The 23,564-nt window shown below is 37.0% G+C and overlaps 1 protein-coding gene and 1 long non-coding RNA gene across 5 annotated transcripts; one reads left to right on the top strand and one right to left on the bottom strand.

The window, feature by feature from the left end:
* Positions 1 to 1,742: 1,742 nt before the first annotated feature.
* PAIP1 (poly(A) binding protein interacting protein 1) lies at positions 1,743 to 23,491 on the top strand. Of its 4 annotated transcripts, none has more exons than XM_066988820.1 (12): positions 1,743 to 2,094; positions 2,998 to 3,179; positions 6,730 to 6,846; positions 8,010 to 8,198; positions 10,358 to 10,470; positions 12,222 to 12,333; positions 14,101 to 14,226; positions 17,733 to 17,839; positions 18,829 to 18,946; positions 19,125 to 19,179; positions 19,888 to 19,981; positions 22,088 to 23,491. In XM_066988820.1, the coding sequence occupies exons 1-12, from the start codon at positions 1,893 to 1,895 to the stop codon at positions 22,179 to 22,181; spliced, it is 1,509 nt and encodes a 502-aa protein (XP_066844921.1). In that variant the 5' UTR covers positions 1,743 to 1,892; the 3' UTR covers positions 22,182 to 23,491. The 4 variants fall into 4 exon arrangements, with proteins under 4 accessions (XP_066844921.1, XP_066844920.1, XP_066844923.1 ...); XM_066988819.1 differs by having other exon boundaries at positions 1,743 to 2,103; XM_066988822.1 differs by lacking the exon at positions 6,730 to 6,846 and having other exon boundaries at positions 1,747 to 2,094.
* On the bottom strand, positions 20,818 to 22,144 carry LOC136789114 (uncharacterized). Its single transcript, XR_010827934.1, has 3 exons — positions 22,058 to 22,144; positions 21,295 to 21,357; positions 20,818 to 21,215 (listed from the first exon to the last, which is right to left on the bottom strand). It is a non-coding gene; the product is annotated as an uncharacterized lncRNA (long non-coding RNA).
* Positions 23,492 to 23,564: the final 73 nt, after the last annotated feature.

The following is a 23,564-nucleotide window of genomic DNA, read 5'->3' as shown; positions in this document are numbered from 1 at the left end:
TGTCTACATTGGGAAGGAGAAATTGGTCTCCCAGTAAAAAACAACTATTCTCGTGCAAACTTCAGTTGTGCATCTGTAGTAAAAAGATGGATCTGGGATCACATTCCACTCCACACCATAAGTAGTTGCAAACAGTCACTATATTAAAATAATATAGAAGGTCTGCTAATTGGAAAGAACTCACATTTATGACCAAAAATGAAATGTTGTCTGGCATAATAATGATAACCTGAGGCATTTAATTCATCATAGGTATATACATTGAAAAAGAGATATGATTTTTTGAAAGATCAATGTCTCAAAAAGTGGTCGCAGAATATCCTGATGATTTTCTTAGAGCCTCTGCATACTTAACCAATGATTGAGAATCTCTACTTCCTTTTTCATGTTGATTTAAGCTTTTAATTCTCCTCATGGTAAGATAAAGTTTACAAATGCAACCAGAGGTCACAATATAGACTTTAAAACCAGGACTGGAATAATATAAAAATATATTAATTTTTTAATTTTGTTATTTTAGTAGCTTCTTTGTGATCTTCAAAGGCTTGATAATACTGCTCAAATCTAGTTTTAATAATTGCTTACACAAGTGAAGTCTTTTCAGAAAACTCTTTAGTCTCCTATACTTGCTCGCATTTCAGTCGTGCAGTTTAGAGTTTACCAATCTTCACTTTCAGCAGTAGCTGCATAGGAACAGTTTTCCCATGAGTCCAATTAATTCTAACTGTGTCACCTTTATAATCTGGCCAACTTTGTCTTACTAAGAGTCAGCCCATTACATGCCTCAGGAATATAAAAAATCTACACTATATTTTGTATTCTATATCCTCCACTAGTAATTTTAAAATAGTAAAATGTAATAATAAGCAGGAACAGCATTTATAAAGTGTTACAATAGTCATATTAAAAAAAAATACAGGACAGCACTATTCTGATTTTGTGCAGCGTTTCATACACACTTGCCTATTTTTCATCCTCTCATGAGTCATCAACGGAGTTTGAGCCAACAACACAGAAGCGTTTGGCTTGGGCTTTGGAAATAACAGGTGGAAAGGTCGGCACAGGCCAGGCTGTTCTGGGAGACAAACCACAAATATCACCGGCGCGGTCAGCTGAGGTGCACCCTTCCCGAGTGTGAAAGCAGGTTGGGCTCTGGATTTCGCAAAGCAAGGAGAGCAGGACTCTGCCAGGGCAGAACAAAAATGGTGAATTAAGTTGCAAATGGAGGTGTGAGTTGAATCGTTTGAGGCTGATGAGAGATCAGCAAAATGGACAGTCTCCTGTTGTAGATTTATGTTAGTGTGGAGGGCTCTAGAAGTTATATGTGAGCATTTAATAAGAAATTTCGTGTATAGATTGTACGTGAAAATACATTATCACTTGAAAATATGTTATCACTGACCAACCAGTAGGGTTGGTGTTTTTTTTAAGTACGCCTAACTGCAGTAACATTGTCTCAAGGGAGGCTTAACCGTGGGATTACATTTACACCGCAGTTTCGCCCGCAGCTTGGGCCCCTTTCTGGGCGGAGAACAGCCGCCGGCGCGGGGCAGGCACCGCACCGCACCGCACCTGAGGCGGCGGAGCGGCGCGGGGGGAAGGCCGCCCTTGGCACGACGCCGCCGGCGGGGGAGGGCGGCCCGCTGCGGGGCCGGGCCGGGCCGGGCCGAGGCGGGGCTAGGCCGCGGCAGCGCCGGCGTTGCCATGGCGACGGGCGGGCGAGGCGGCCGTCAGGGGGCGCTGCGTGCGGGGCTCAAACTGAAAGTGGAGGCTGGGGCCGCGGCCAGGCGGGACCCGGCCGCCTCCTCCCTCCCTCGTTCCCTGCCTGCCTCCCGGCCTCGCTGCGTCCCGGCCTCCCTCCCGCGACCGCTCGGAGCCGCCCCGGCCGCAGCATGGCGGATCAGTTCGACCGCACTCCGGGCGCTGGTCGGGGCCGCGGAGGCGCGGCGGACGGCGGCGGCGCGGCCTGCCCCGGGAGCGACGGCTCCCCCGGCTCGGAGGCGGCCGAGGCGCCGCAGAACAAAACGGGCGGCCCCCCGCAGCAGGAGGGCCTGCGGCCTCCCAAGACGGCGCCGCCGGGCAGCGGAGGCGCAGGTAACGCAGGTAGGGCTCCCCCCCTCCCTCCCTCCACCCCCCCCCCTCCGGCCGCGGCCCCCCTCGGCTCCGCGGGCGGTGGTCGTGTGTGTGTCTGCGGCCCCGTCGGCGCTCCCCTCCCTCCCGGAGCGTTTTGTCCGTGTGGTAATCCGGCCACGGCTGGGCCCAGCCCTCCCCGTGCTGGAGATCCCCTGGATCCGGCCTAGAGGGTTGCCAGCGCGTAAACACAAGCCTGCGGTAGCGCAGAGCCGTGTTTGTCGGCTGGCTTGTTTTTTTTTCGGGTGCGTGTCGGGGTCCCTTTTCAATAAATTTACGAGCTAATCTATAAAGACTATAATCTATCTTTAGAAAATGCGCAAAAAGTGGTTTAAAAACACGGTTTCGTTGATTTTTTTTTCGGTAAATTATGTACTAGATGGACAATAGCTAGGTGTCTTTGGGGAGTATATTAAAATTAGTGGTGTCTACTATTTATTGACCTTTAAAATATTGCTTTTGCATTTAAAATTATGAAAAACCTTCATGAAAAACAAGCAAGGAAACAATTGATTTACTACTCGGGTTAGCTCACTTAGAAAATGTGTTGGGGGCGGTCTCTCTTTCTCCTCTTTCTCTCCTCTCCTCCTCTCTTCCTCTTTCTCATCTCTTTCTCTCTTCCATCACTTCCACACGAACATTTGTTCACTTTCTATAATGTGGAAAGGAAAGGAGTCTAGAGTTTCCAAAAGTGAAAACTATTCATGTTTAAGAAAATCAACTAAAATGGCGTCTAAATAATACAAGGTATGTTTGAAATTATATACTGTGATTAATGTTGAAAAAATACGTATTCCTTATGTACTCTGTGAGAATGCATACCAATTAAACAATGTCTAAGAAAGGCTGTTAATAAACGCTTTTCAGAGCACCTGCAACAGACAATAATTCCATCTGGATCACAAGATAAAGCTTCAGTTCCTGATTCCGGACCAGAAATGGCTAAACCTCAGGTGGCTGTGGCTCCTGTGGTAGTATCAAAGCTGTCGGTTAAAGCACCTGAGTTCTATCCATCAGGATACAACCAGAACTTCAGTCAGAACTTTGCAGTAAGTGTTTATCTTTTCTTCTTAGTATATTCTAATTTACTTATTCTCGATTTAACAATGTTTTCTCAAGATTTTGTTATCTTAAATTCTTAAATGCTCCCTAAGAAATTCAAAAAATTCAGACAATAACATCTAGAGATAACGCTAGAATATTAAATGATAGTGGGGTGAATATTATGGTGAGAGCATTTAGTGTGGGATGTTTTGCTAAAGCTCGCTACAGATAACCACATTCTTTGTTGGTTACTCCAAGCATTGACTTCAGCAACATCCGAATAAGCAATCTTTTTGGAGACTGACTCTGCTGCGTTTACATCTACAATGTATTTTAAGTAAAGGCTTAGCTGCCTTTTTGTGCTGATTTCTCAGGATTTTGAAGTATGTGTGGGAAGAGAAGCTTCAATTTAAGCTTTTACAAATATACTTCCACTTCTACAAATAGAATCAAATGATAATAAACAATTGCACTGAAACAACTAGATTTTGAATAACTAATGCAAAAATAATTGATTTGAATCTTAAGCGTAGTGTTTGATTTAATTTTTTTTTTTCCCCTCCTTGCCAGTAAAATCGTGTTATCTGATGTTAACAGCTTTGCCGGCTTGCTGAATAAAATTACTGTCCTGGATAATGCAAGCCCATGCCAATATAGAACTGTAAAAAAAAAAAAAAAGCCAACATGAACATGCTTCATGTTGAATGAATAATTATTACTTTGCCCCAGTACATTACATGTTCTCTGTAAATACTGGGTTTCAGTTTCAAGATTAAAAAATGCCATTTAGAATGGGATACATTTGCATACATGTAATTACAAACTCCAGAGGCCAGCAATGAATGTTGCTTTTCAGGTGCTTTGCAAAAACACACAAGCATGTGGGAGCTACTCGTTGCTATGTTGTAAGAATATATTATGAATATGTGTGACTCAACTATTAATAAAAATAACTCTAAAGTGCCAGCAAAACCTAGGCTTTCATTTGGATGTATTTGGTATGTTGCAGGGACCTTAATTTAATCGATGCACACTAGGCATGGAATAGTGATATTTTTGACCACGAGTTTTAAATTGGAATCAAAACAAGTTACAGGAAACTTCTGTTTCTTCAACTTTGTATTTCTTAGCTTTCATTTGTAACATTCCCTGGAGTTTTTAGATGCAAAAGCTCCCGTTTTTCTTACAAAATACACAGTGCTTTTGCTATTTATCAAACATTTATTATTTTAAAAATAACTTGTTAATTCCTCGTATGATAGTGCATTATTGTAATTACTATATGTGTCCGTATAATATTCAGTTCATCTCCAGTTAGGTCATACTCAAAACTGTCAATTACTAGTCAAGATGCTCCAAGGCCTATTAGAAATTTCAGGAAATTCTGAAGAATTCTGATGAATTTCCCATAGAATGTAGAATTCCTGTGGAATTCTCTGTTTGTATACAGCTGTCAGTAGCATAGGAAGATGTGGATGTCTGCGGTAGAATTGGTGACTAGATTCAGGTTTGGATTGCCGGTAGGAAATGTCAGACTTGTTCTTTGGACAGGGTATATGAAAACAATACATCCTTCCATCAGAAGGGCGTAATGTCCTCATGTCATAGTTCCAGTAGTAAAATTTGTGTTCTCTAGGTTGGAAGCTTTTTTTTTTTTTTAACCCTTATTTTTGTACTTCAAATAATTTCCAGTTAGAGGCTGAGAAGCCTCAGTGGCTGTTTTATTCATTTAGCCAAGCATAAGAGTGTCACTTAACCTCATATATGAACTAAAATATGCAGCCTTGTACATACAGCATTCTTTGTACTTAAGTTTTTCAGTAATGTTATTGTAAACTTGATGAGTGTATACAATCTGAAGGAGGAAAAGCTTGTTCCTAAGAAGTCTGAAGAGAAATCAAATCAATGATAAATTATTGGTAACTTAAGTTCCTAAGTGGAGATGTTGTGAGTACTTCTCAGGTATAGGAAAGTGTTATTTGGCACGTTCGCTAAAAGAGCCTGAGAGCAGCTCATGCATCTTTTCTATAGAGTTTCCGATTTTTACTTTTATGTAAATCAGAGGGTACTACCTATTTAGCCTGTCCATTGTTATGGCTTTAAATTCATGAACCGACTCTTAGTAGAAAAGAGACAAACCAACAACTTTCAAGTTAGCATCTCTTCCTTTTTTGTTGTGCCTAATCCAGGGTCTAGTCCTATAGCTATCAAATGTAAAAGAGAGGGATTAGGCAGTGTTGGCCTGACTGAGAAATCATTGAAATTAATGGAAAATTTCTAGTTGACTTTCGTGGCTTTGAATCATAAATTTGTAATGAATGTGTAAACTTATAGCCTTTTGTTCGCTAACTACTGTTTAAAAATAACCAGGAGGAATTTGCTTCGTTTTCCATTGGTTGGTACAGTGCATGGTGCTGTATTCTCTGTTAAATCTTAAAATCTGCCAACGAGAAATGTAAGTGACTTATGTCTAGAAGTTACCGAACTAAATATAGTTTTTAAAGTATGGAACATTACTAATTTAGCAACAACATACATTAACATTTTAATTACTCATTTTTCCTTCAGTTTATTCTGTTCCCAGCATAGTTACTGAAACTTGGGCTGCCTTTGGAATTGTGTATTTAATATAAGTAGATGAATGTGGTGTTGAGTTTAGCCTCTTAAATTCAGAATGCGAGGAGGAACATGAATACAGGGACACCAATTTACCCTTTCCAAAACAAGGACATTCTTTTCCGAGACTAAATTCTTTACAGTGAGGATGAGAAGATACTTTCTCTGCTGAATGAGAGTGTATTAACAACCTGGTGAATCTCAGAACGAGCAGATGCTTTTTCCAGCTACAGCAATTACTCTCCCTGCAACCTGGCTGCAGAATTTCAAAACAGCTCGTTTGCAGAGTAGGTAGTTTGGCTGTAGGTGACTAAGCTGCAGTAGTTAAACAATAATGTCATGTTCATGTGGAACAAAATAGTTTTACTTTGTACTGTACTTTTTTCTGGGCTGTTTGATTTCTTTTAGAGGAACAGAATACTAGCAAGTTATAGAGGCCTATTAGCTTTTGCTCCCTGGCTCTTTAGGCACCAAATTGCTGGAGTCATAAAATACTCAAGGTTGGAAAGGCTCTCCCAAGTTCATCTAGACCAATTGCAAGATTAAAGCAAAGCAAACTTGTGTCAAGTTGTTCAAGGCTTTATCCTTATGTATAGTAACAACTAGCCACCCTTTCCTTAAAAACATACTTTTATACTGTTTCTGGTGTGCAACTTTAAGTAACATTGTCTTCAGTGTTATCCATTGGTCAAGTATTCCACCGAATAAAACATCACAAGAATGTCTTCCTAGTTTCTCTTCTGTTATTTTCACGTGTGCCTCATTAGTTTGTTGTATGCCCTTATGACATGGGGTCTCTGGGTCTGAATAATTTTGGAAATTATGCACTTTTCCCCACACATTCCTCACAGGTCCTGAAATTAATGTCAGTACTTGATTTTTAGCAATGTGTGTCTGTATTTCTCCACAGTTCATATACAGGGCTTTGATTTTTTGCAGGTCCACGTTGCTTCTCAGTCTCTCCTCTACTGTGGCATTTTGAAGCCAGAAAGTAAAGGACATCTGCTCACTAAGGGGGGTGGGGAGAAAGAAAATAGAATGATAAACATAATATATGTAAGTCCACTAAAGAAAGGAAGTCTTACCGCTTTACCTCAAAGTTTCATTATAGTGTATATATATTTTAAATTCTTTTATTGTTAAATAGCAAGCAGTTGAGAACTCTGATGTCCTGACTGTTACCCTCATGTCTTGAATCAGGCTCCTGCTTGGACATCTGAAATGTCATATGAGATGCTCACAATCCCTTGGGTAGTGTGACAAAGTGAATTATTTGTATGTGTTATTTCTGGTTATGTCATAAAGTATGTTGCCTCCTATGCTATTCCTCTCAAGTACTTGCATTGTAATCATCCTAGAACAGTACTGAACTTTAAAGTGTTACATACATTCACTTTTGAATGGGCAAAATTAGCAGTCTTTTCTTCCATCACTGGGAGCATAAACACTGATACAGTGCTATTGTGCTAGCCCCCCCTTTTCTTTAGGGAACAGGTGTGTTTACTGTCTGCACTTTAACCTCAATAACTGTGAATCAATGCAATACCACTAAAATAATTTTATTTCATGTCATGTAATCTTTCATCTATTGCTAAAAGATGGGCTTTGCTAACTTCAGAAGATCAGTTTTCCTGACGTAATTTTATGCGTGGGAACACTATACTGTATTTGTTACATTTCTGTAATTTCTTTCCCTCCTGCATATTTTGGAGCACTTTAGCACTTTCTGTAAGTGCAAAACATTTTGTTTCCTATTTCCATTTTTTTCCTTCTACGATTCATTTATCTACAGCCCAGTGTGTGTGCACATGAAGGGTTTTTAATCTCAGTTGAGTAGTTCTATTCGTAACAGGTATACTTACATGTGAGTTAGTTAGTTAATCTTACACTCAGTTTGACAAACTGTTTAATTCTCCTTATTTCAAAAAAATAAATAATTGTCTGGGAGACCCTAATCTCTGTAAAAGTTTGTGACTTAGTTCTTAAAATGATAGGACTGCAGCAGCTTTCTGATGCATTGAGGTTTATGCTCTCTAAAAATGTTTGTAACCGTGTACTAAAGATCACTATGAAGCATGCATGCAAAACATCAGGAGTTATTCATATTCACATCAGGATGTTATTCATATCTAAGGGCTGTATGATTACTTCTGGAGCTGGTAAGCGTAACAAATTCATCTTAGGTTCTTAAATGTTGGTATGCTTCTTCACTGCTGTAGGATTCTTCCTATGAAGATGGATACGATGGCTATCTGACTTTGGCAGAATATGTACAAGACTTCCTAAACCACCTCACTGAGCAACCAGGTTGTTTTGAAACTGAAATAGAACAGTTTGCTGAAACACTGAATGGCTGGGTTACTACCGATGAAGCATTGCAAGAACTTGTTGAGCTCATCTATCAGCAGGTAGCCTATGTATTCTGTCTTATACCATGGATACCATAACTCTCGTTACCTAGTGTCCAAGAATAGACGTGGTATTATTAGTTGTTATATAATTGCATCTATGTAGCATTTTAATGGTTTAAATTGTCTTTCTCTTTAGACTGAAACATACAGCAAAAGATTATGCTTGACAGATTGAAATGATAGCTCAGTTGTGGGAAGCTTGCCTCATTAACAAGTTTCACCAGTTATCTCAGTGTCCTTTGCTGTGTATTTGAATCTCCCAGGTCATATAGTAGAACTGAAACTGTAGCACTTAATTAAAAGGGTTATATTTGAATTGCTGTATTTATGTAGTACAGATAGAAACGACTCTTAAGCCATGTCTGAGTTCCATGGTTTTGTTTTTCCCTACAAAAAATATTCTTCATAATGCTTAGATGTCTTTTACTCCTTGACATTTAAAAAACATAGCTAGATACCTATTGTACACATCTCCCTTCAGGAAATATTTCTTCACTGACAGGCTTTTTTCTTCATTGCTGGTCTGATGGTAACTGGGTCCAGTCCCATTGATGGCCAGGGAAATGAGGACAGAGACCTTAAACTGAACTCTGTACTAATTGGGGGAGCTGCTGGAAAGAACAGCTTAATCTGTGTTGCTAAGCAAATGAACTGCTGTTTCTGTCTTTTGGGCTTGCTGCACAGAACAAAGTCACACTTGCACTTGCTATTTATTACATTGGGTGTCTCTCACTTTCCTGGGTTGGTTGCTTTCAAACTCTTCCTTGAAGGATGTGAACAGCTCTTTTATTCACCTTTTAAGTGCAGGTAGTTGCTGAACTTTTCTTTTTTTTTTTAATGTGGAAATAATCTGGGGTATGTAGAAGCAGCATGACTGGTTGGTTATCGGTACAGGACTGTAGAGTCCTGAGTTTCTTATTATCATACAGCTGCCAAACCTGTACTATGTCTGGCAGCATCATTTTCCCTTTATTTGGATACGTGGAGGATAGTGATAAAAGACTACAGCATTCAATATAACTTTACTCAAAGAAAAAACAGGAATTTATCCCACTTTAAAATTTTTGTATACATTAAATAAATTGACTCAACATTTAATGCAAATCTTTAATGTTACCTCTTCCTCTCTCTCCCTGTTTAAAACAGGTCCAGTGTTGGGGTTGGCTGTACCTTCCTTAACTGAGAAGCACTAAGTGTAAACAATCTGAAATACAACAGTTTATGTGGAAAGTGAAACTCAGCTCAATATTTAAAAAAAAAAAAAAAAAAGCTGTCCTAGTATCCAAAACATAAGGTTTTAGGTTTTTTAGGAGGTGATAGCATTTGAATGTCAGTCAAGTCTGCTTTATTATTTTTCTGTCTTAAGCTTCTGCTCAAGTGTTTGTGCTTCTTAGTCCTAGCTTATCATAAAACTTTAATTGCAATAGCCACAGTGTGTCTTTAAGCATCTGCCTCAGTGATATTAATTTAACCTAATTGTGCAGATGTACAGATGCTAGACTTGTGAAGGAAAAAGGCTAAAATGAAAGAAAAAAAGACCTGTGCAGTTTTCCCTATTTTTGGGTGTCAGGTATCTCAAGCTGTCTATATAGAGTAATGATCTACTTCCCCCGTTCTTCCTAATCCTTTTATGTAGTTATTTTTCCTTGTCATGTTTTTGTATTCTTTCTCTGGGCATCCGCTACTGCCAAACATAGATTCTAGTATAGATAGCACTCAAACTGAATGAATGTGGGTTTTTTGTTTGTTTTGTTTTAATCACTTACTGCTCTTTGAGAGAGAGTGTGTCCTTGAAAAAGCATCTTAATGCCCTCTATTGACTTCTGTATAAACAGCTTGTAAGTGACTTTCAGACACTCTTTGGTATAGGCTGCAATGGAGAAGTAGAGTTGAGGAGACGTGGTGTAATGGCAGTTGTTTTCTTAAAGCCACATTATCACAGTATAATAAACTTTTATGTGCCGAAATGCACATAGCAAAGTGTTCATGAGATATGAAAGTTAACATGACAAACAGTAGTTATTAATCTTCTACTCTTCAGTGATCTAGTTAACTGTTGTTAAACACCATTTCCTAAAATGCTTTCAAATATATTTCCTGATAACCTAATAATTACTTGTACAAATAATTTATTATTTTCACTTTTATTTTGGAAGGCCACATCTGTCCCAAATTTTTCCTACATGGGAGCACGGTTGTGTAACTACCTATCTCACCATCTAACGATTAGTCCACAAAGTGGGAACTTCCGACAGTTGTTACTTCAAAGGTCAGTATCTGCATGTCACTTTAAACCTATTACTTCCTGAGATTTCCTGTCTTCCTCTTTTGTGTATAACTCTTAAATTACATAGCATAGAGGAAGTATATATTTAAAATGGAAGTTTATATTGAGGGTTATTAAATCCTCAGGTGCATACTGCATATGGAATACATACATATATTTATTTTTTTAATATGAAAATAATGCTCAGTTCAGGTTCTGTAGTCTCTTCTGAACTCAGTATGTTAGGCTGATACCAAATTACAGGGTAAATTTCAAAGCTAGTCAACTTCAAAAGTATCCTAAACATACATATATTCTTGTCCTTTGACTCATGCTAGACTTCATTATTCTGTGTTTTTTTTTTTCTTTAATTACTTTTCTGGCTGCAGATCCTGTGGGAAGTTCATTTGTTGATCAGCTAAGTGACTTTACACATGTGAAATAGATACATAAAATGCAGGAGGGTAAATTTCCACAATTTTTAGAATTTTGAGGGCTTGCAATTTAATGATTAAGGCTTCATAGTTGATAAAAATACAGTGTTTTTTAAATAGATATATTTCCTTTTAAATCTTACTGCATTACATTTGAAGGAGTAGTACACTTTAATTTAGGAGTCAAATGATCCTTTTACCTTTAAGGACTTCTGGCTTTATAAGCTTCAGACTTATTTAAAAGTTTCACTTAGTCCGTGTATGTTTAGGAAAAAACAAAGTTTAAAAGATGATCTAAATGAATTTATGTTAATCAGGAACAGTACTCTACAGAGAAGCTGAAAATACTTATTTTTTAACTTGTTCCAAAGCAGGATGAGCCTTTTCTAACTCCAAATGACACTACAAGTTATCACTTTTTATCTTCTCATGTTATCTACATTTCTTACATGAACAACAGCATGAAAGAAATCCCTGCTGATATTGGATTACCTGATTCCTGGTTTTAAAGCCAATCCGATAGATAATGTTCTAGCACCCTGAAGCTGTAATATTAAGGTAGTTTATTGTTTTGCTGCTAATATGGATGGAATTGGAGTATAGATAAAAAGGCCAGCCATATGAATACAGGAAACTCCTCTTTCTAAGCCCACATCTTTACTTAAAATTTGGTATTTCAACTCCTTATATTTTTCAGTTTCCTAGGTACTTCTTAATCTGTTGCATAAACATTGAGAATACATGGGAGATTGTCTTGTTCTCCTTTTGTTTTTGAACTGATTTGCAAACCTGCATATTTTTGACACCGTTGTTGAAGACTAAAAATACTACATAACTAGCCTGTTATCTTAAACTATGTTATTAAATGTGTTCACTTTTTTTTAAATGCTGGTTTGTAACTAAATAATGCATAGCTGTTGCTTAAAATTGCTGGATAAAGAATTTATCACATAAGTGTAAAGGCACCTATGGCAATGTGGGAAGCACCCTGAAATGGGAAAATATCATTTATGACTTTATTTCTGTTGACATTTAGCTACCTTTGTTAAACTTATTGCACCCATGTTATAGTATGTGTATTTTTAAATCTCATATATCTCAGTGCTTGAAATCATGTAATCATATTTGTTCACCTAGTGCAAAATCCACAGCCTTTGTAAAGCCCTCTCATTTCCTTCACAAATCATACTTCCCAGAATTCAGCATTTAACAATTTTAACACAGTTCATACGTTCTTAGCATTCTACTAAATAAGTAGCATGTTATATGTGTTGGGATGTCTACAGATGATAACTATACAGTTTTGTTTCACTTTTTCAGGTGTCGAACAGAGTTTGAAAACAGAGATGAAGCTGCAAGAGGAGATGAGGCTACTCGAAAACAATTTCATGCCTTTGTGCTGTTCTTAGCTGAACTTTATCTTAACCTAGAGGTAAGAAGAAAGTTGTGTGTCAAGTGGTTCTTTGTTAATTTTTTGTTGTGTTTAACTAAACACTGAAATGGAGTATCATTTGAGGTGTTGCTTTTTTAATGTAGAGGTGAGTAAGTCAAAGAACTTGAGAAAACTTTAATTATAGTTGTGCATTAAAGAAACAAATAAGCAAAAATAGACAAGATCGTTAAAAGAGAAATGTAAAAAGATATTTTTAAAAAATTATAAGAATTCACTAAAAGAACCAACCATAAACCACCTTTTCCAAAATTTGTGTCTGGTCACATATTTTCTCTGTTGGAAAAATTGGAATGATATTTTTAGTATTTTCTTTTGGCTTGCAAAACCATCAGGGTACTTCACTTAACCAATGTAAGAAATGTTACAACTTGCAGAAGCAGATCAAAATCAATAAACCATGTAATTCAATATTTAGCCACTAATCAGAGGTATTATAAGATGCTTGAGGAAGGTGTGGGAATCTTCAAGATAAGCAATTAAAAATTGAGACCTTTAATGGGATTTCTTCTTAAAATTGAGTCTTTGGCTTATGCATGAAGCATGTAATCTTGTATTTAGATCAGGTTTTTGTATCTATGATGTATACATACACTTTTTTTGTACATTAAAAAAAAAAACTCATACCTGTGAGTTCGATAAATTCAGTAGATTTTGTAGTATCCTTAAAAATAACTTTTTTTGTCTGGAGTATTTAAATGTTGTAATCTATTCGGACACTATAAAAAATTTATGTCACGAGGAGAGAAAATAATTCTCCAACTCTTTCATGTTTGTACATAAGTGAGCCTTGAAATATACTTTTCACTTGCTGAAATAAAAAGGAAGCTTTCTAAAGGGCATGGAAGGAGAGGAGCTTGTCTGGTTTTGTGAAGTATATCCTCTATTTTTAATCCATTTTCTGTAATTCTAAAATATATGTGCCTTACAGAAGTAAGTCACTCTACAGCTGTAGAGAGTGCGTAATGTAATATCACAGTATCACAGATTTCTAGGTTGGAAGAGACCTCAAGATCATCGAGTCCAACCTCCGACCTAACACTAAGTACTCCACTAAACCATATCACTAAGCTCTACATCTAAACGTCTTTTAAAGACCTCCAGGGATGGTGACTCCACCACCTCCCTGGGCAGCCCATTCCAATGCTTAATAACCCTTTCGGTAAAGAAGTACTTCCTAACATCCAACCTAAAACTCCCCTGTCGCAACTTTCGCCCATTCCCCCTTGTCCTGTCACCAGGCACGTGGGAGAACAGACCAACCCCCACCTCTTTACAGCCTCCTTTAAGGTAACTGTAGAGAGCGATAAGGTCGCCCCTGAGCCTCCTCTTCTCCAGGCTGAACAAGCCCAGCTCCCTCAGCTGCTCCTCGTAAGACTTGTACTCCAGACCCCTCACCAGCTTGGTCGCCCTTCTAGGCGAATAGGGGAAAAAAAAAAAACAATTCAGGTTATTTGCCAGGCATTTTGCAGCCATTCTCAGCAATTTATTGACAAAGAAACACAATGCTAGAAGTGCATTGTTACGATTTTGTCAGATTTCTAAGAATGTTACTCAGTCTGTGTTCTAAAATAGTTGCAGTACTTGATATGGTCTTCCATCTGAAGAGTTCAACTATGTTAATCACCAACTAAATCATAGAGCATCTAAAAGAGAAAATGTGACTAAATTTCTGAAACTTGAATCTTTTAACTGTTTTTTTGTTGTTTGTTTTGATTCTATGATTTTTTGGTTTTTGATATTTTGCAGATTAAAGGAACAAAGGGTCAGGTAACACGAGCAGAAATTCTTCAAGAAGGCCTTCGAGAATTACTAAATGCACTTTTCTCCAATCCTGTGGACAATAATTTGATATGTGCAGTGAAACTGCTGAAGGTGAGGCAGTTGTTTTAAAAGAAGAAAAAAAATAATCAAGTTCTGTAGTTGAGTTGGAAGATCTGGTACTACTTATTTATGTAATCATATGTCAATCATGGTATAGTTTAAACACAAATAATAAGTTACTTTGCTTTTTCTTCATCTGGGATAACTAAAAACAGTGCATCACATATACTCATGTCATAATGGTTCCTGCTGGTGAATGGGGGGGGGGGGGGGGGGGTAACAAAAAAAAAAAAACAGGGAGGGGAAAAATCTCATGAAAACCTATTTCTTTGTGCCACATACCACAGTGGTCACAAATATGAGATCCAGGCTGAGAGAGGTAGCCACATCACACAGTTCCTTTTATAGGTTGATGCTATAGTGTGTCGTTATTAGCTGTCCTTAAATAACATGATAAAGAGAGGTTTCTAATTGTGGGTAATTAGAAATTCAGAATTGGTAAGGTAAAAAGAGAGAGGGTAGTTTCCTTTCTTAGTCAGCGTGAACATTATTAGAGTTAAGCAGCTGTCATTCTTGAATGTCCCTGTTATCATATTCTTCCATGCGCTGGGAATGCTTTAACCGAGTGCCTCAAACCAGAAATGAGCAGTGCATAAAGTCAGTGGAATGCGCTTCTGTAACACACAAAGTGCAGGTGACGTCTTCTGGAAGTCTTTCTTGTCAGAACGATAAGAATTTTGGTTATCTAAAATAGAAAAAAAAGTGCTTGAAGGTTGGGCAGAGAAAATGGATATGAAAATAATATTTTTAAAAGCCATACTAGATAAGGAAATGTATGTTTAGAGCATTATATGTCTTTTTGAGATGATGGATGTACTGTCTTACTTTTGGTAGTGGTAGGGGAGACAAAGCTGCAACAGAAGAAATGTTTGTGGGATTTTATGCACTACATTATTAGTAACGCACTTTTTTCACTGCGAACTTGAACAAACAAAATGTGAAGTACTACTGCAAAAGTAAAGTGTATGGCCATATACAGTAGCAATGGAACTGAAGCAAAGGAGCAAGTAATCCTTTCAGCTCTCCTTTTTCAACTTCTGTTGTAGGAGAAAACAGTAACCAACTTGAATGAATTGCGAGCTTTGGGGTATATTTTCTGGTTTGAAAGATGCTGAGAAGTTAGGGTGTATCACTTTCAAAAGTCCTTTGCAGCAAAAGGTTCTTTGTATCAATCACTTCCTACTGTATTATTTGCATCATTACCACAGTATAAATAGGTATTTCTCTTTCATGATGGAAAAAAAAGTTTCTTTTGTCGTTAGTTTTACTTTTCCTGAAAAGAAAAAAAAAAAACTATACAGGGAGAAACTTGTTTTCACAAGCCTTAGTAATATTTATACTTGGGAAAACACAGTTTATTTTAGGAATGAAGGTCAAAATATAAACTCCTTTTCCAGAATTTTGTTTCCGTGTTTTTGGTGCTGGTTTGTTTCTTTTTCCTCGTTCCTCCCCTGTTCTCCCACTCTGTTTTTTCAGATTCTTCTCTTAAATTCCAGTTCTTGTGACTTCTTTTAATACGGTGAATAGAGAAGAGAGCTTTTATATCTTCCTTGAAACACAAGTTTGATTGTTGAAAACATTGAAACAAATTTTGGATGTTCAAGCTGGTTGCTTCATAGCAAGTATGAGGCTGTGTTCATTGAGCACATTCACTCCTGCAGCTGATACTTATGTTCTGTGTGTCGCTACTGAAGTAATATATTTTTCCTGATATATTTTCTTCTTCATATAGAATCATTTAGGTTGGAAAATGCCCTTAAGACCATCATATCCAACCATGAATGGAACCCTAAGCGGTAGACACAAAGTCTACCACTAAACCGCGTCGCGAAGTGTCACGTTTGCATGTCTCTTAAATACCTTCAGGGTTTTAAACCACCACTTCACCTCTTCCCTGGAATAGCGGTGGATACCGGAGTTTTTTTACCTGTTTGCTTTGCAATGCGGTGGTTTTTTTATATTAAACCTTCTTGGTACTGTTATCTAGGATCAAGGCAGGACCCTTATAGAAATCTGGGAATATGAAATAAGAGCTAAGACACTTGATTTTCTGTTACATTTTATTCCCTTGTATGATGAGATGCCATTCCAAGCATTTTGGATTATGTGATACTTATACTGAGTAGATCAGAAATTGCTATTAACTTTGACAATAGTAGCAAACTAATTCTGCATGGTTTAACTCATTACTCTTACTGTGCAGTTGTTGGGCAATGATGTGCCAGTTCTTACAGAAAAGTCTTTCATCCACAGCAGTTTTAGATTGTCTGCTGCTAAAGTGCTCTCAGCAGCAGTTTCAGGCCTCACGGATTTTAAGTATTAAAATTCAGGTTAGTCTGGTTAGATGATTCTTGCCTCCTCTTATATACATCCAGATGAAACTCTCTGCCATGTTTGATGATAGCTATGTTGATTGAGGTGTTTCGAAAGATTACTAATGTGTTTGTTGTTCTCAGGTAAACTAGCGGTATTACCTGCAAAAATATGGTCTCATTTTTCATAATATACAAAATGTAGTGCAGAGCATGCACTTAGAGCAATTAAGATCTGACAAATGCTGTTAATCCTTTTGAGCAGGATTCAAAATGCTGCCGTATTTCTGTGTTGTGACCCAGGTAACAGTATGGTCACATGCAATCTCCATCTCCTCTGACGTCTGACTTCAGAGAGGTGATGAGATGTAATGATTTTCTACATTAAGTCACTGCAATGTTAATCACAGAATTGTAGGGGCTGGAAGGGATCATCAAGAGATAATCAGGTCCAACTCCCCTGCCAAAGCAGGTTCCTTAGAGCAGGCTGCCCAGGTAGGCGTCCAGACGGGCCTTGAATATATCCAGAGAAGGAGACTCCACAACCTCCCTGGGCAGCCTGTTCCAGTGCTCTGTCACCCTCACCTTGAAGAAGTTCTTTCACATGTTGGTGCGGAACTTCCTGTGCTCCATCTTGTGGCCATTGCCCCTTGTCCTGTCCCCACAAACCACTGAAAAGAGGTTGGCCAAATCCCTCTGTCTCCCACACTTCAGGTATTTGTAAACATGGATAAGATTCCCCGTCTTCTTTTCTCAAGGCTGAACAGACCCAGGTCTCTTGGGAGAAGAGAGTTTTCTCTGTTTGGAGGGAAAAAATGAAAAAAAAAAAATACAGGTGTTTTGCTCTAATATGACTGGTTCGCAGTGTAACTAAATCATTGAAGAGTTATTTCAAATTCTGGTTTAAAGACAGAAAGGAGGGAATTGGCTGTGGACTTCTAGGTAACATAAACATTGGACATAGAGCTACCTTACTGTACCTAGTCTTAAACAGATTATTTAACAAGGTCAATTTTATTCTATTTAGTAAGAAGATTTAGAAGATTGGGCAGGTTCAACCTTCAGATAGTTGGACAATCTTGCATGTTACAAATTGTCAACATAAGAGTTTCTGTAACAACTTGTTAATTTTTTCTGAGGTTTGCTTTTTTTAAAAAAAAAAAAGTGCTCATCCCTTGTCTTTAGTTAACAGGCTCAGTTTTAGAAGATGCCTGGAATGAAAAAGGAAAGGATGACATGAATGAAGTGATTCAGCGAATTGAAAATGTTGTGTTGGACGCAAACTGTAGCAGGTGAGAATATAAATTTGTTCCACGTTTAGAATACTTTAAAAAAATAAAGAATACTGAACATGTCCAAAACACACTTTTACCAGCCTAAAAAACTTATATTCACAAAAAGTGATGTAAGTATCACTTTGCATCTAATAAGTAATATTTTTTCAACTAAGGGTGTTTCTTGTTTATTTTGTTTTGGTTTTGTTTTTTGTCTCAACAGAGGTGATTAATGACCAGTAAGTGCTTTAGGCTCTCAGAGCAAGTGTAAATATAATAGTTGTGATATCTCCTAGTTTTTACTTTTAAATCAGAATTAAACATTCTTAAATATGGTATTTAAATTGCTGTAATTGTAGGGGTGAAATAGAATTCTTTTTTTTCTGAAGAACATGCCGTTTTGGTAGGGTCTTACTACTGGTTGCAAAAAGTAGAGGAAACAACTGATTTTTTTTTTTCACCTTTCTCAATGAGAACTCTTCTCCATGGACGTCCGTAGAAGAAGAAAACAATTTCTCTTTATTTTAGGGAAAAATAGGAGGTGATATTTAATGTATTGGAGAGATTAGTTTGCTTGTTGACTACAGAAATTCAATGTGATTCAGAGAGCTAAAGTTAGGACTATAAATTAGATGTTTGAATATCACCCCCCTCTTCCCGTATTCCCCACTACTATCCTTTTATAAGAAAAGGATTTGTTCCTCAAGTTGTGCTGCAGACTTGGTATCTTAATAAAAACTAGAGCTGTTTCTATTTCATATGGACTCCCTACATCAACACAGAGGAAGTGAAGTGTGAGTATTTCATAATTGACACATGGAGCATCTAGACTTGCAGAAAAAAGACTCAAAATTAACTCAAAATTATCTGCAGACTGGACCAAGTATTTTGTCACTTTTGGGGCTTTTTCTGTGATGTAACTGTCTAGAATTTGTAGGATAAGAGAAGCCATTTTATTGCTTAGCAGAAAAACATTCTAACTTCTGTACTGCTTCTCTTTATTTCAGAGATGTGAAACGTATGCTTTTGAAACTAGTAGAATTGCGATCAAGTAACTGGGGAAGAGTTCTTGGAACTTCTTCACATACAGAAGCTACCCCTGAAAATGACCCAAACTATTTTATGGTAAGAAAGTACTGACACTTTGGTTCTTTAATGTTAATTTAATTTGATCCGTAGACATCAATATTGCTGAAAACATATTTTGCTGAAAATGTATCTGTAGTATATTTCATATTGCTGAAAACTACAAAAAGCTGCTTCTCTGAATGCATACAATTTACTGTATAACTTTTATTCTTAGAATGAGCCAACATTTTACACTTCTGATGGCATTCCTTTCACTGCTGCTGATCCAGGTACATCACAAGCTTAATATATGTCTCCTTTAAAAAATTATAAAGTTTATGCCCTTCTGAACTATATCTAAAGTTGTTTGTAAAATATCTGAAACTCGTGCAATTTAAAAGACAAAATAACTTATGAATTTCTGGCTTTCAAGTGTGCAACACATGCCTTACTCAGGGTTAAAGAATGTAAATGTTTGAAATGGAGGATATGTATTTGAGTTCATACAATTCATGTAGAAGAATTTGTGCCATAGTCCTCAGCACTTGGTCTATCCACAAGCCCATAAAACTTCAAGTTGTCTTTTGTCCGTTGTTAGAAACATAGAATCATAATTAGGCTGGAAAAAAACTTCCAGATCATGTCCACCATTCAACCTGGCCTACCAAGTAGCATCACTAAACCATGTTCCTTAGTAACAAGCAGAAGGGTTTGTTTCTTTTTTGGGTTTCTGTCATCTGGGCACAACATGGCATGATGTTTCAAATGAAGATATCTGTGACTACCTTTGCAGTTCTGTGGTATCATAGGTATCTTTCTTATTCTTAAAGGTTGGTTGATGTCCTGAAAAAACACTATAGTAGTAGGTTTTTCTGTATTATGTTTTATGCCTGTTACGGTTTCATTACGTAGGCTACTTTCAGACTGTATAGATCAATGTTAATTTAGAGGACTATCCCTATTATATATACTACTCAGTCTCATTTTTACTATGCCAGATTACCAAGAAAAATACCAAGAGCTGCTTGAAAGAGAAGATTTCTGCCCAGATAATGAAGAAAATGGAACAGATTTACCAGGAGCTGACTATTTGTATGTTTTCTTTCAGAGTGATAAGTTTTTAGATACTAGTTATTTTTTCTGCAAACTTAAGAATGCAATCTTGACAAAAATGAAACCATAATAATATAATTATTGTTTAGCCCTACTGTAGAAATTAAATGTTTAAGGTGTACATTGTTATAACACAAGTTTGTAACAAATTTTTATTCAACTGGTAATGAAATTTTAGCATTTCCACACAGGTACAAACTTTTTTTTAATGTAGAAAAGAACATTGCAAGCAGAAAGCAGCAACAGAGCTTCAAGTATCAGAAAATGAGGCAACCTGTATTCAGCTGATTGATGACTATATATCCTACCTAGAGATGACCACAAAATTTTCAAAGGGGAATCTGCTAAATTTTTCTCCTTAGGATAAATAGCATTCCCCCATGAAATGGCTGTTTAATATTTTTGTAGAACAAGAAAAGCAACCTAATAGCAAATGGAGAAATAGTAGATGGGAATACGGTCTGATTTTCTAACACAGGTTTATAAGAATTTAAAATTTAAACCAGTAGGAGGAATGTGGTCTAAAGTAAATTGCTCTGAGTTTTTTTATTCATCTGGTTAAAAGGAGGACTTTCACAATAGGATTTGATATCTAAAAGTATTTTCAGTGTTGTTGTGTGTGCTAACAGTGCTGGCCTGGATCACTGTTTTTGTTAGTAAATTAGAAGACTAAGATGGCAGCTAGCTGAGGGTAGCTGCAGAAGCTGTGGAGGGTAAATTAGAGATGTCATGAGGAATCAACAGGCTCATATTGAGGAAAAAATACCCATTTGAACTGTTGTGCTTAGGAGACCAAGTTAAGTGCAAAATGGAAACAGACAGCATTTAAAAAGAAAAAAAGAGTATTTGAAGAGTGGCCGGTGGAAGACAGAGTCAGCCTTCCTGCAAAGTGACTGTGGAACCTTTGTTGAAAGCTTAAGAAAAGCTTAGCCAAATGTGTCCTGATCCTCTGTCAGCTATTTCTTGTGGCTGTCATCAGGGAAAAGGGTTCTGTGTCAAGTCCCTTTGCAAGTCCACACTCCTGCAAGGAGGAACAAATAAATATCTTAACTACTTATTTAATGCACAATGCTCAAGAAAAGAATAATTTCCTTAATTATACATTTTTTTTGGCACTTACTGCAGTTTTGTGTGAAACAATTATGGCCTCAGTGCAGATAAATCATGCTAATTCCCTTGTTTGGAACACAGGCACAGAAGACAATTTGGGCACCTGAAACAAAGGCACACTTATTGAGGGTCAATAGCTGCTGACTCTTTCTTTCTTTATAAGGGTGTTTAGAATTACATACCCTATCATGTTCTAGCTACAACTCCATTGTCCTCATTTATAGTGGTGAAGACACCAGTTGGACCTACAGGGAAAAATGTGATGTGCAAGTTACTTCCCAGTAGCTGTGGGAAGGAGCAAAGCTGTTACGTGATCCCCATCACATCTCAGCTTTATTTTGAAACTCTGGTAGTCTCCCCTCTGTGCAGTACTGATTATTGTTAACAGGATCCAGCCTTTTCTCTGGTCTTAAATATAAGAGACCTTTTTTTTAAATAGACTGGTTGCCATATAATAAGAGGTATTATAATGCAGATGCAAAAGGGGGATGAATTAAGGTTGCCTTCTTCTGAGTATCAACAGATAGGATAATGTATTTTTTTCTGACTCATGTGCGACCAAGACGGTTGATTCTGTATTTGAACTAGGATGATGACTAACCAAAAATTATGCTAATTATGCTTTCTGCAAAAAAAAAAAAAATCAGTGCGAAAACATCATTAAGTTTTGGAAAGAAGTTGTTTTGCATTGCACTGTTGCTTTTTCTGTCATCTAAAAAGCTTTTAACTGCTGGAGAGCATTAGACTGTCTAAAATGGTGACAAACGTTATTGTGATTTGTACATGCCTGTGCTTTGCGGTCTTCGGTTCTTTTTGTAGCCATGATTTTGTTTTTCCCTCTTCACCCTCTTCTAGTCAATCGTTAACTACTATTTATAAAGGTCTGCTTTATATTTCTCATCTACATCAATATTTCACCTATTTACTGTTGCTGAAAGTACGTACTTAATCTTATTTTTGTGGGTTTTTTTGTAGGTATTTTGATGACACTGATGATGAGATGGATCCAGAAATTGAAGAAGCATATGAAAAATTCTGTCTAGAATCGGAACATGAGAGAAAACAGTGAGACATTAAACATAATTATTAGTTTATTAAAGCAGTTTAGGCATGGTTAGAATACATGGGGATATAAAACTTGTAACATTTGTACCAAAATAAGGAAGTTGAGTTTCTCCAAGTACTAAAGATACACAATTTCCATTTTGTTAAACAGAATCTGCCAAAAACTGTAAACTTATGTCCTGTATCTTAAAATGTTGTGTATATATCATAGTTTATTTTATGTACAGGTATATGAACAATGTTTTGGCTGCAATAAAAATTGACTTAAAAGGTGTCATAATGGAAATTAAAATTTAACTAAAGGGGATCTGTCCATATTTCCCTTTTTGGAAGAAAGGGGAAGAATAACATGATCTAACTTTAATTGCTTGCTTGCTTGTTCTAGTATACATTAGGAATTATTCATCCTTTTTGCCATATACAAGCTATCTTTTTTTTTTTTTTTGCTAAGGAGAGTACGGTCCAATTATGGCTTACCTGTTCTGTAGATCATGAGAATTGATTTGTTAAGGTTTTGTATTGTGTGGGTTATTTTGTGGTTTGTTTTTTTTTTCTTCTTCCTCTCCCCAGACCCGTAGGGGTGAGGTCTGGACATTTTTTCCTGGAATAAACATGTGATATGTTGATATTGTGAAAAAGCAAGCAGTATTTTGAAAGTCAGATGCTTTCAAGACATTTGGTTCAGATAAGCTTATTTTCAACTTTTACATGCAAAACTGATCCTTTTAAATAACTTGCTGTGTTCTTCAAGATTACATGAATATAGTTACAGTTTAACTCATGTTCCTCAAAAGTATGTGCAGTGCTCAATATATTTTTGAATGTATCTAACATGTCTAACCTTCTGACAACCCTTGTAACTTTTTCCATTCTCCTAATTATTTTGTATAATTTGTCGTAATTTTGTAGTTTGAACACATTCATATATTTCACATATGTTAACATTCTGAAGCCAACTACTCTTTTTTGACCCAATATAATCATGTTAGTGTCCCTAGGATATTCCATTGTTGTTGGTGTTGCCAAACTCAGTTGTACTGTTTCCTGTTGTCTGTTACTGGTTAGACTAAGTAGAACACCTTGCAAAAAAACAAAATAAAAAAAATAAAAATCCCAAAAAGTAGCTACTGTAAAGAACATGTTGTAAATATGCATGTAAATAATTCTGTTAATATTTCACTGTAATACGTTTGGTTAAATAACTTGTGTCTGCTAATACAGTGAGCACTGACTGTTTTCTGGATGTTTATTTAACATTCATTCAGGTTGGAGTTTTTGGAAAATAAAATTTAACTAGCTTTTTTTCCTTTGGTATATTTTCATTGTTTTGCCCCCTTTTTTTTTAAACAGTTTTTGGTCCATTCATCTGCTCATTTTCCTACCCCTA

The sequence above is a fragment of the Anser cygnoides genome, chromosome Z, assembly GCF_040182565.1.
Source record: "Anser cygnoides isolate HZ-2024a breed goose chromosome Z, Taihu_goose_T2T_genome, whole genome shotgun sequence".
In the NCBI taxonomy this organism is placed as follows: Eukaryota; Metazoa; Chordata; class Aves; order Anseriformes; family Anatidae; genus Anser; species Anser cygnoides.
The sequence above is the reverse complement of the archived record's forward strand: the minus strand, read 5'-3'. Positions and strand labels throughout refer to the sequence as shown.